The sequence below is a fragment of the Petromyzon marinus genome, chromosome 74 (assembly GCF_048934315.1).
Source record: "Petromyzon marinus isolate PM22_M1 ecotype Great Lakes invasive population chromosome 74, UKy_Petmar_22M1.pri1.0, whole genome shotgun sequence".
Taxonomy (NCBI): Eukaryota; Metazoa; Chordata; class Hyperoartia; order Petromyzontiformes; family Petromyzontidae; genus Petromyzon; species Petromyzon marinus.
This window is the reverse complement of record NC_133740.1, coordinates 4,672,499-4,684,819: the sequence shown is the minus strand read 5'-3', so window position 1 is coordinate 4,684,819 and position 12,321 is coordinate 4,672,499. Positions and strand designations below refer to the sequence as shown.

The 12,321-nt window shown below is 53.2% G+C and overlaps 2 protein-coding genes across 14 annotated transcripts in view; one reads left to right on the top strand and one right to left on the bottom strand.

The window, feature by feature from the left end:
* LOC116958194 (uncharacterized) overlaps positions 1-12,321 on the top strand; it is a 342,903-nt gene that overhangs the window by 86,698 nt on the left and 243,884 nt on the right. The gene's annotated exons all lie outside the window — the stretch shown is intronic.
* The window catches only part of LOC116958193 (large proline-rich protein bag6-like), a 54,846-nt gene that overhangs the window by 9,260 nt on the left and 33,265 nt on the right, over positions 1-12,321 (bottom strand). For 12 of the 13 annotated variants that reach the window (XM_076056208.1, XM_076056204.1, XM_076056205.1 and 9 more), the window contains 6 exons: positions 11,646-11,973; positions 10,875-11,044; positions 10,708-10,761; positions 9,880-9,982; positions 3,052-3,182; positions 891-1,115 (listed from right to left, as the gene is read on the bottom strand). In XM_076056208.1, coding sequence (XP_075912323.1) covers positions 891-1,115; positions 3,052-3,182; positions 9,880-9,982; positions 10,708-10,761; positions 10,875-11,044; positions 11,646-11,973 — 1,011 coding nt within the window. The remainder of the gene's footprint in view (positions 1-890; positions 1,116-3,051; positions 3,183-9,879; positions 9,983-10,707; positions 10,762-10,874; positions 11,045-11,645; positions 11,974-12,321) is intronic. The other variant, XM_076056206.1, reaches the window with a different exon arrangement.

Below are 12,321 nucleotides of genomic sequence, written 5' to 3'. Positions count from 1 at the left end.
GGAAACATTAAAATAATAAAAATATAAAACAATTAAATTATTGTAAAACAATAAAATAATTATTCTTGGTTCTTTCGGTAAAGTCACCACCGCGTAGAAGGGAAACATTAAAATAATAAAAATATAAAACAATTAAATTATTGTAAAACAATAAAATTATTAATCTTGGTTCTTTCGGTAAAGTCACCACCACGTAGAAGGGAAACAATAAAATAATAAAAATATAAAACAATTAAATTATTGTAAAACAATAACATTATTATTCTTGGTTCTTTCGGTAAAGTCACCACCGCGTAGAAGGGAAACAATAAAATAATAAAAATATAAAACAATTAAATTCGCACGACGTTTCGACTGCAACACCAAGCAATCATCATCAGGTGTGAAAACCACGGCAATACGAGTAGCAGCGTACGTGTCTACGCTTTGTACTGCCGAGCATCACGTGATCACAACTGATACACGAGTGCGTTGGATCACAAACACGTTTCCCGAACGAATTATGCTCGCAATGCCAGGTTTCACTGTACTCATCTGTACCCGAGGAGCTACAGAGCTCACGTTCAGAGATGTCCAGTAGGCGACACTGGGTGAGAACAGCCAAGAGTCAACGTCGCCCAGCACGCACCGCTCACACGCTGGCACGCACCGCTCACACACACACGCACCGCTCACACACACACGCACCGCTCACACACACACGCACCGCTCACTCACACACGCACCGCTCACTCACGCACCACTCACTCACACACGCACCGCTCGCTCACACACACGCACCGCTCGCTCACACACACGCACCGCTCGCTCACACACACGCACCGCTCACTCACACACGCACCGTGCACGCTCGCACGCACCGCTCACACGGCTCGCGTTTCCCTTCGCACCGTGGACGCCGACGCCGCCGCCGCCGCCCCCGGCGTCGGCGCGGCCGGCGACGGCGGCGGCCGCGACGACGGAGTCGGAGCGTCGGGGCGGCGCCGCACGTGCTGCAGGACCACGTGCTCCCCGCCGGGCGGGAGCAGCGCCATGATGGCGCGGAGCCGCGACTCCATCATGGCGGCGATCCACACCATCATCGTGGAGTTGACGTCCGCCGACAGGTGGCCCTGCTGGAGAGGGGGGGGGGGAGGGGCAACAAAGGGGGCCCCCCGGGGGGAGGGGCGGCGGACTGAGAACCGCCGTGCAGCCCGCCGGCTCCAAGAGGCGAGATTCCACACGCCGCTCACTCCTCTCTCACGCCGCTCACTCCTCTCTCACGCCGCTCGCTCCTCTCTCACGCCGCTCGCTCCTCTCTCACGCCGCTCACTCCTCTCTCACGCCGCTCACTCCTCTCTCACGCCGCTCACTCCTCTCTCACGCCGCTCACTCCTCTCTCACGCCGCTCACTCCTCTCTCACGCCGCTCACTCCTCTCTCACGCCGCTCACTCCTCTCTCACGCCGCTCACTCCTCTCTCACGCCGCTCACTCCTCTCTCACGCCGCTCACTCCTCTCTCACGCCGCTCACTCCTCTCTCACGCCGCTCACTCCTCTCTCACGCCGCTCACTCCTCTCTCACGCCGCTCACTCCTCTCTCACGCCGCTCACTCCTCTCTCACGCCGCTCACTCCTCTCACTCCTCTCACGCCGCTCACTCCTCTCTCACGCCGCTCACTCCTCTCACTCCTCTCTCACGCCGCTCACTCCTCTCTCACGCCGCTCACTCCTCTCACTCCTCTCTCACGCCGCTCACTCCTCTCACTCCTCTCACGCCGCTCACTCCTCTCACGCCGCTCACTCCTCTCTCACGCCGCTCACTCCTCTCTCACTCCTCTCACTCCTCTCACTCCTCTCTCACGCCGCTCACTCCTCTCACGCCGCTCACTCCTCTCACGCCGCTCACTCCTCTCTCACTCCTCTCACTCCTCTCACGCCGCTCACTCCTCTCTCACGCCGCTCACTCCTCTCACGCCGCTCACTCCTCTCACGCCGCTCACTCCTCTCACGCCGCTCACTCCTCTCACGCAGCTCACTCCTCTCACGCCTCTCACGCCGCTCACTCCTCTCACGCCGCTCACTCCTCTCACGCCGCTCACTCCTCTCACGCCGCTCACTCCTCTCCCGCCTCTCCCCTCCCGTCACTACAAACTAAACTACTAAACTAGTTTTGCTTTAGCAGGTAAGGCCAGAAGAGAACCGGCCACACCAACCTTATTCACTACCACCACCACCCTCCCCCGCCACTACCACCACCACCACCCTCCTTCGCCACTACCACCACCACCACCCTCCTTCGCCACTACCACCACCACCACCACCCTCCTTCGCCACTACCACCACCACCACCACCACCCACCTCCGCCACTAACACCACCACCACCACCACCCTCCTTCGCCACTACCACCACCACCACCCTCCTCCTCCATTACTACCACCACCACCCTCCTCCGCCACTAACACCACCACCACCACCACCACCCTCCTTCGCCACTACCACCACCACCACCCTCCTCCTCCATTACTACCACCACCACCCTCCTTCGCCACTACCACCACCACCACCACCCTCCTTCGCCACTACCACCACCACCCTCCTCCGCCACTAACACCACCACCACCCTCCTTCGCCACTACCACCACCCTCCTTCGCCACTACCACCACCACCACCACCCTCCGCCACTAACACCACCACCACCACCACCCTCTTCCGCCACTAACACCACCACCCTCCTCCGCCACTAACACCGCCACCCTCCTTCGCCACTACTACCACCACCACCCTCCTCCGCCACTAACACCACCACCACCACCCTCCTTCGCCACTACCACCACCACCCTCCGCCACTAACACCACCACCACCACCACCCTCCTCCGCCACTAACACCACCACCCTCCTTCGCCACTACTACCACCACCACCATCACCTCCAGCGGCTACCTCCCTCGTGTCTTGGTTTCAGAACTTGTGCGCATTTCCATCTCCCGTCCATCGCAAAAATCGGTTTTCGAACGGACGAACGCCCACGCGGTGACCACCCGGCAACCACAGAGCCCCAGGTTCTTACAACGCGGCTGTTGATGACGGCGATGAGGGCGTCATCCCCGTCGCGCAAGCAGTGCCGGTTGAGCGCCAGCCACTCGAACAGCGCCCCGTTACACAGCACCAGCAGCTGGCGCGCAAACTCCGCGTCGCTGTCTGAGGGTGGGGACGGCAGGAGTAGAACACACAAACTCCACTCACTCACTCTGTAGAACAGGGCTAGAACACACAAACTCCACTCACTCACTCTGTAGAACAGGGCTAGAACACACAAACTCCACTCACTCACTCTGTAGAACAGGGCTAGAACACACAAACTCCACTCACTCACTCTGTAGAACAGGGCTAGAACACAAACTCCACTCACTCTGTAGAACAGGGCTAGAACACACAAACTCCACTCACTCACTCTCAATGTAGAACAGGGCTAGAACACACAAACTCCACTCACTCTGTAGAATAGGGCTAGAACACACAAACTCCACTCACTCTGTAGAACAGGAGTAGAACACACAAACTCCACTCACTCACTCTGTAGAACAGGAGTAGAACACTCAAACTCCACTCACTCACTCTGTAGAACAGGGGTAGAACACACAAACTCCACTCACTCACTGTAGAACAGGGCTAGAACACACAAACTCCACTCACTCTGTAGAACAGGAGTAGAACACACAAACTCCACTCACTCACTCTGTAGAACAGGAGTAGAACACTCAAACTCCACTCACTCACTCTGTAGAACAGGGGTAGAACACACAAACTCCACTCACTCACTCTGTAGAACAGGGCTAGAACACACAAACTCCACTCACTCACTCTGTAGAACAGGGCTAGAACACACAAACTCCACTCACTCACTCTGTAGAACAGGGGTAGAACACACAAACTCCACTCACTCACTCTGTAGAACAGGAGTAGAACACACAAACTCCACTCACTCTGTAGAACAGGGCTAGAACACACAAACTCCACTCACTCACTCTGTAGAACAGGAGTAGAACACACAAACTCTACTCACTCACTCTGTAGAACAGGGGTAGAACACACAAACTCCACTCACTCACTCTATAGAACAGGGCTAGAACACACAAACTCCACTCACTCACTCTGTAGAACAGGGGTAGAACACACAAACTCCACTCACTCACTCTGTAGAACAGGGGTAGAACACACAAACTCCACTCACTCACTCTGTGGAACAGGGGTAGAACACACAAACTCCACTCACTCACTGTAGAACAGGAGTAGAACACAAACTCCACTCACTCACTGTAGAACAGGAGTAGAACACACAAACTCCACTCACTCACTGTAGAACAGGGCTAGAACACACAAACTACACTCACTCACTGTAGAACAGGGTTTGAACACACAAACTCCACTCACTCACTCTGTAGAACAGGAGTAGAACACACAAACTCCACTCACTCACTCTGTAGAACAGGGCTAGAACACACAAACTCCACTCACTCACTCTGTAGAACAGGAGTAGAACACACAAACTCCACTCACTCACTCTGTAGAACAGGAGTAGAACACACAAACTCCACTCACTCACTCTGTAGAACAGGGGTAGAACACACAAACTCCACTCACTCACTCTATAGAACAGGGCTAGAACACACAAACTCCACTCACTCACTCTGTAGAACAGGGGTAGAACACACAAACTCCACTCACTCACTCTGTAGAACAGGGGTAGAACACACAAACTCCACTCACTCACTCTGTGGAACAGGGGTAGAACACACAAACTCCACTCACTCACTGTAGAACAGGAGTAGAACACACAAACTCCACTCACTCACTGTAGAACAGGAGTAGAACACACAAACTCCACTCACTCACTGTAGAACAGGGCTAGAACACACAAACTACACTCACTCACTGTAGAACAGGGCTAGAACACACAAACTCCACTCACTCTGTAGAACAGGAGTAGAACACACAAACTCCACTCACTCACTCTGTAGAACAGGGCTAGAACACACAAACTCCACTCACTCTGTAGAACAGGAGTAGAACACACAAACTCCACTCACTCACTCTGTAGAACAGGGCTAGAACACACAAACTCCACTCACTCACTCTGTAGAACAGGAGTAGAACACACAAACTCCACTCACTCACTCTGTAGAACAGGGCTAGAACACACAAACTCCACTCACTCACTCTGTAGAACAGGGGTAGAACACACAAACTCCACTCACTCATTCTGTAGAACAGGAGTAGAACACACAAACTCCACTAACTCACTCTGTAGAACAGGGCTAGAACACACAAACTCCACTCACTCACTCTGTAGAACAGGGCTAGAACACACAAACTCCACTCACTCACTCTGTAGAACAGTAGAACACACAAACTCCACTCACTCACTCTGTAGAACAGGAGTAGAACACACAAACTCCACTCACTCTGTAGAACAGCAGTAGAACACACAAACTCCACTCACTCACTCTGTAGAACAGGAGTAGAACACACAAACTCCACTCACTCACTCTGTAGAACAGGGCTAGATCACACAAACTCCACTCACTCTGTAGAACAGCAGTAGAACACACAAACTCCACTCACTCACTCTGTAGAACAGGAGTAGAACACACAAACTCCACTCACTCACTCTGTAGAACAGGGCTAGATCACACAAACTCCACTCACTCTGTAGAACAGCAGTAGAACACACAAACTCCACTCACTCACTCTGTAGAACAGGAGTAGAACACACAAACTCCACTCACTCACTCTGTAGAACAGGGGTAGAACACACAAACTCCACTCACTCACTCTGTAGAACAGGAGTAGAACACACAAACTCCACTCACTCACTCTGTAGAACAGGGGTAGAACACACAAACTCCACTCACTCACTCTGTAGAACAGGGCTAGAACACACAAACTCCACTCACTCACTCTGTAGAACAGGGCTAGAACACACAAACTCCACTCACTCACTCTGTAGAACAGGGGTAGAACACACAAACTCCACTCACTCACTCTGTAGAACAGGGGTAGAACACACAAACTCCACTCACTCTGTAGAACAGGGGTAGAACACACAAACTCCACTCACTCTGTAGAACAGGAGTAGAACACACAAACTCCACTCACTCTGTAGAACAGGGCTGGAACACACAAACTCCACTCACTCACTCTGTAGAACAGGGCTAGAACACACAAACTCCACTCACTCTGTAGAACAGGGCTAGAGCACACAAACTCCACTCACTCTGTAGACCAGGGGTAGAACACACAAACTCCACTCACTCTGTAGAACAGGGCTGGAACACACAAACTCCACTCACTCACTCTGTAGAACAGGGCTAGAACACACAAACTCCACTCACTCTGTAGAACAGGGGTAGAACACACAAACTCCACTCACTCACTCTGTGGAACAGGGGTAGAACACACAAACTCCACTCACTCACTGTAGAACAGGAGTAGAACACACAAACTCCACTCACTCACTGTAGAACAGGAGTAGAACACACAAACTCCACTCACTCACTGTAGAACAGGGCTAGAACACACAAACTACACTCACTCACTGTAGAACAGGGCTAGAACACACAAACTCCACTCACTCTGTAGAACAGGAGTAGAACACACAAACTCCACTCACTCACTCTGTAGAACAGGGCTAGAACACACAAACTCCACTCACTCTGTAGAACAGGAGTAGAACACACAAACTCCACTCACTCACTCTGTAGAACAGGGCTAGAACACACAAACTCCACTCACTCACTCTGTAGAACAGGAGTAGAACACACAAACTCCACTCACTCACTCTGTAGAACAGGGCTAGAACACACAAACTCCACTCACTCACTCTGTAGAACAGGGGTAGAACACACAAACTCCACTCACTCATTCTGTAGAACAGGAGTAGAACACACAAACTCCACTAACTCACTCTGTAGAACAGGGCTAGAACACACAAACTCCACTCACTCACTCTGTAGAACAGGGCTAGAACACACAAACTCCACTCACTCACTCTGTAGAACAGTAGAACACACAAACTCCACTCACTCACTCTGTAGAACAGGAGTAGAACACACAAACTCCACTCACTCTGTAGAACAGCAGTAGAACACACAAACTCCACTCACTCACTCTGTAGAACAGGAGTAGAACACACAAACTCCACTCACTCACTCTGTAGAACAGGGCTAGATCACACAAACTCCACTCACTCTGTAGAACAGCAGTAGAACACACAAACTCCACTCACTCACTCTGTAGAACAGGAGTAGAACACACAAACTCCACTCACTCACTCTGTAGAACAGGGCTAGATCACACAAACTCCACTCACTCTGTAGAACAGCAGTAGAACACACAAACTCCACTCACTCACTCTGTAGAACAGGAGTAGAACACACAAACTCCACTCACTCACTCTGTAGAACAGGGGTAGAACACACAAACTCCACTCACTCACTCTGTAGAACAGGAGTAGAACACACAAACTCCACTCACTCACTCTGTAGAACAGGGGTAGAACACACAAACTCCACTCACTCACTCTGTAGAACAGGGCTAGAACACACAAACTCCACTCACTCACTCTGTAGAACAGGGCTAGAACACACAAACTCCACTCACTCACTCTGTAGAACAGGGGTAGAACACACAAACTCCACTCACTCACTCTGTAGAACAGGGGTAGAACACACAAACTCCACTCACTCTGTAGAACAGGGGTAGAACACACAAACTCCACTCACTCTGTAGAACAGGAGTAGAACACACAAACTCCACTCACTCTGTAGAACAGGGCTGGAACACACAAACTCCACTCACTCACTCTGTAGAACAGGGCTAGAACACACAAACTCCACTCACTCTGTAGAACAGGGCTAGAGCACACAAACTCCACTCACTCACTCTGTAGACCAGGGGTAGAACACACAAACTCCACTCACTCACTCTGTAGAACAGGAGTAGAACACACAAACTCCACTCACTCTGTAGAACAGGGCTGGAACACACAAACTCCACTCACTCACTCTGTAGAACAGGGCTAGAACACACAAACTCCACTCACTCTGTAGAACAGGGCTAGAGCACACAAACTCCACTCACTCTGTAGACCAGGGGTAGAACACACAAACTCCACTCACTCTGTAGAACAGGGCTGGAACACACAAACTCCACTCACTCACTCTGTAGAACAGGGCTAGAACACACAAACTCCACTCACTCTGTAGAACAGGGCTAGAGCACACAAACTCCACTCACTCACTCTGTAGACCAGGGGTAGAACACACAAACTCCACTCACTCACTCTGTAGAACAGGAGTAGAACACACAAACTCCACTCACTCTGTAGAACAGGGCTGGAACACACAAACTCCACTCACTCACTCTGTAGAACAGGGCTAGAACACACAAACTCCACTCACTCTGTAGAACAGGGCTAGAGCACACAAACTCCACTCACTCACTCTGTAGAACAGGGCTAGAACACACAAACTCCACTCACTCTGTAGAACAGGGCTAGAGCACACAAACTCCACTCACTCACTCTGTAGAACAGGGCTAGAACACACAAACTCCACTCACTCTGTAGAACAGGGCTAGAACACATAAACTCCACTCACTCACTCTGTAGAACAGGGCTAGAACACACAAACTCCACTCACTCTGTAGAACATGGCTAGAACACACAAACTCCACTCACTCACTCTGTAGAACAGGGCTAGAACACACAAACTCCACTCACTCACTCTGTAGAACAGGAGTAGAACACACAAACTCCACTCACTCACTCACTGTGTAGAACAGGGCTAGAACACACAAACTCCACTCACTCTGTAGAACAGGGCTAGAGCACACAAACTCCACTCACTCTGTAGACCAGGGGTAGAACACACAAACTCCACTCACTCTGTAGAACAGGGCTGGAACACACAAACTCCACTCACTCACTCTGTAGAACAGGGCTAGAACACACAAACTCCACTCACTCTGTAGAACAGGGCTAGAGCACACAAACTCCACTCACTCACTCTGTAGACCAGGGGTAGAACACACAAACTCCACTCACTCACTCTGTAGAACAGGAGTAGAACACACAAACTCCACTCACTCTGTAGAACAGGGCTGGAACACACAAACTCCACTCACTCACTCTGTAGAACAGGGCTAGAACACACAAACTCCACTCACTCTGTAGAACAGGGCTAGAGCACACAAACTCCACTCACTCACTCTGTAGAACAGGGCTAGAACACACAAACTCCACTCACTCTGTAGAACAGGGCTAGAGCACACAAACTCCACTCACTCACTCTGTAGAACAGGGCTAGAACACACAAACTCCACTCACTCTGTAGAACAGGGCTAGAACACATAAACTCCACTCACTCACTCTGTAGAACAGGGCTAGAACACACAAACTCCACTCACTCTGTAGAACATGGCTAGAACACACAAACTCCACTCACTCACTCTGTAGAACAGGGCTAGAACACACAAACTCCACTCACTCACTCTGTAGAACAGGAGTAGAACACACAAACTCCACTCACTCACTCACTGTGTAGAACAGGGCTAGAACACACAAACTCCACTCACTCACTCTGTAGAACAGGAGTAGAACACGCAAACTCCACTCACTCACTCTGTAGAACAGGGCTAGAACACACAAACTCCACTCACTCACTCTGTAGAACAGGGCTAGAACACACAAACTCCACTCACTCACTCTGTAGAACAGGACTAGAACACACAAACCTTCACACAGTGAAAGAGCGAAAGACGCTGGACCCGAGCCAGGAGTCGAACGCAGGCGGTAGCGTCGCTCGCGCGAGCGCGCCGTGCCCATGGGCGCTCTTACCCGCGTTGCACAGAATGTAGGTCGCCAGGCGGTTTATCCTCTCACGGACGAAGCACAGATTCGTCTGCAGGATGTCCACCCCATTGCGCACAGCAACGGACGCCTAGCACACAACAACAACCACGACAACTCCCGTTGACACGCCGGCCTTCGCAACAAATGCAGCGGTCACTCTTCTTTTTGCACGGCCAACCTCCACGCAGGCAGGAGCAGCGACTGCAAATTGTGGCAGTCAGGTGGTCGAGCCCGCAGGCGACCACGTCGGCCAGGGGCGTGCATCGCCGTGACCATTAAAGCATTAGAGATTCACACAGACCCAGGACCCATAGGCGAACCTCAACTATTTTGACTTCACCAGGTAAGGCCCCACACGGAGCTGTGTAGCTTTGTTTCTGAAGCCCTGGCCGTCACAAACGATAGCAGCTCAACAAAGTGGCCAAGGATTAAACAAAAAAAAAAAACGAAGGACCCCAGACACAAATCCACAGGACCGCGGGGAGAGAGCCACGCAAACTCCAAATATACAGCAGCTCGAGGATCCTATACACCGGGCGAGGTTAGCGTCAATGTCTCCCAGCCACCGTGGTAAATTGAATGGAACTGGGTGGGCAGGTGGAACTCAGGTGGGCAGGTGCAGAGAGGACCAATGTGCAGTCACAACAGTCTGGTGGTGGGGGCTTGGAGGTCTTGTGGAACGGGGGACACGGCGAGGCGTCCGCGGGTCCGCGAACCTCGATGCTGAACCGCTGGACTGGCAATTAACGTTGTCACACTGAATTAATGAACGGGCGAGCGAGCGAGCGAATTAACGAGCGGATGAATACTCACAAAGCTCTCCCGCACGTACTGCTCCATGAAATCCACCAACTGCTCCGTTGAGGCCTGGGGGGGGGAGTTAATAAACAAAATAAAAATACCATCATCATCGTCATCGCACGATAGCTACTGTTATTGGTGGGGTGGGCGGCGAGGGGGGGGGGGGTGGCGGCACTGACGGCGATGTTGGGCTCGGTGGGCTCGCCGTCGTGCAGGAAGTGCTGGCGACAGAACGCCGTGAGCTGGGGCCTCAGACGCTGCAGGGGCTGCGACTGTCCGTGCAGCAGCATCACCACGTCAGTCATGGACAGGGACTCGCAGACGAGGGTCAGCAGCTCGCTGAAGAACACTGCCCCCTCGCGCACACGCACACACGCAGACACACACAGACACACACACAGACACACACACCGTGGGCGTACAGCCACTCGCTCGCTCGCCACCACGTCCGTCACGGACAGGGGGGAAACGCAGATCAGGGTCGGGAAGCCCTCACGCACACACGGGTTACACACGCACAGTGGGTAATACAGCCACCTCCGCTCGCACGCACGCACGCAGGCACGCACAGCTCGCCGCCATCCGTCGCCGTTCACCAACACACGCGCACGCGCGCGGGATTTTCGCCGGGTAAATTCGTTTGCTGCGAGTCTGATCACCGATTGAATGGTGCCGGTCAGACGTCCCGATGCAGTGCCACGGAGCCTCGAGGCGAGCGTTGTCCACGCCCCTCGCTAGCAGGCGGAGCTCCCCCCACCCCCGTTTCCCACCCCACGCGTAAAACAACTCGCGAGCTGGGGAGTTGGTCAAGGAGGATCAAGCCACCCAAGCGTACAGGGCCACTGTGCCTCGAGGCTAATCGTCGTCGGCGGCGGCGGCGCCGCCTTCCCGCTCGTCCACCTGCGCTTTCCCGTGGGCCCCCACGCCACGCCACTCCACCCCCCGCCTACCGTCACCGGTCTCGGACACGCTGGGCGTGCCGCTGAGGCGCTGGATGAAGCTGGCGATGCTCTCCTGGCTCTCCGAACCACTGGCGCCGCCCAGCGACGTGAGCACGCTGTCCAGCACGCCCTGCACCACGCTGCTGAAGAAGTCCGGCGTCAGCGCCTCCTCCGCTGGCGCCTGCTGCGCTCCTGCCGGCGAGGAGCCGGCTGTCGTTCCCGCTTGCGCCTGCTGCTGCTGCTGCTGCTGCTGCGGCGTCGATGGAGGTTGCTGCGATTGCGCTGGTGTCGCCTGCTGCTGCTGCTGCTGCTGCTGCTGGCCCAAGACCGCTGCAGCCTGTGTAGGGAGCAGACGAATTTTAACGCTCGTCAAGAGTCAAAAAGGGCCCTCGTAAGTCAGAGTCACGGCCTGGCTCCGCGCTCGGCTCTGGCTGGAGCTGAGCTGGGCTCAGCCGAGGCGTGCTCCCAGCCGTGGCGAAGGAATTACCCAATCAGCACAGCCGAGCCATAGACTCGGAGGCCCACAGGCCCGTCGCACACACACACCCATAGGCTCACAGAGAGCACCATAGATTCACACACAGTGCACCTCCGATTATCACGGTTAGCTACGTAGGGTACGAAAGAAGTTCAAAGTCACACAAGGCCCCGTAGGCTCGCTCAGAGCCCGGTAGACACACACAGA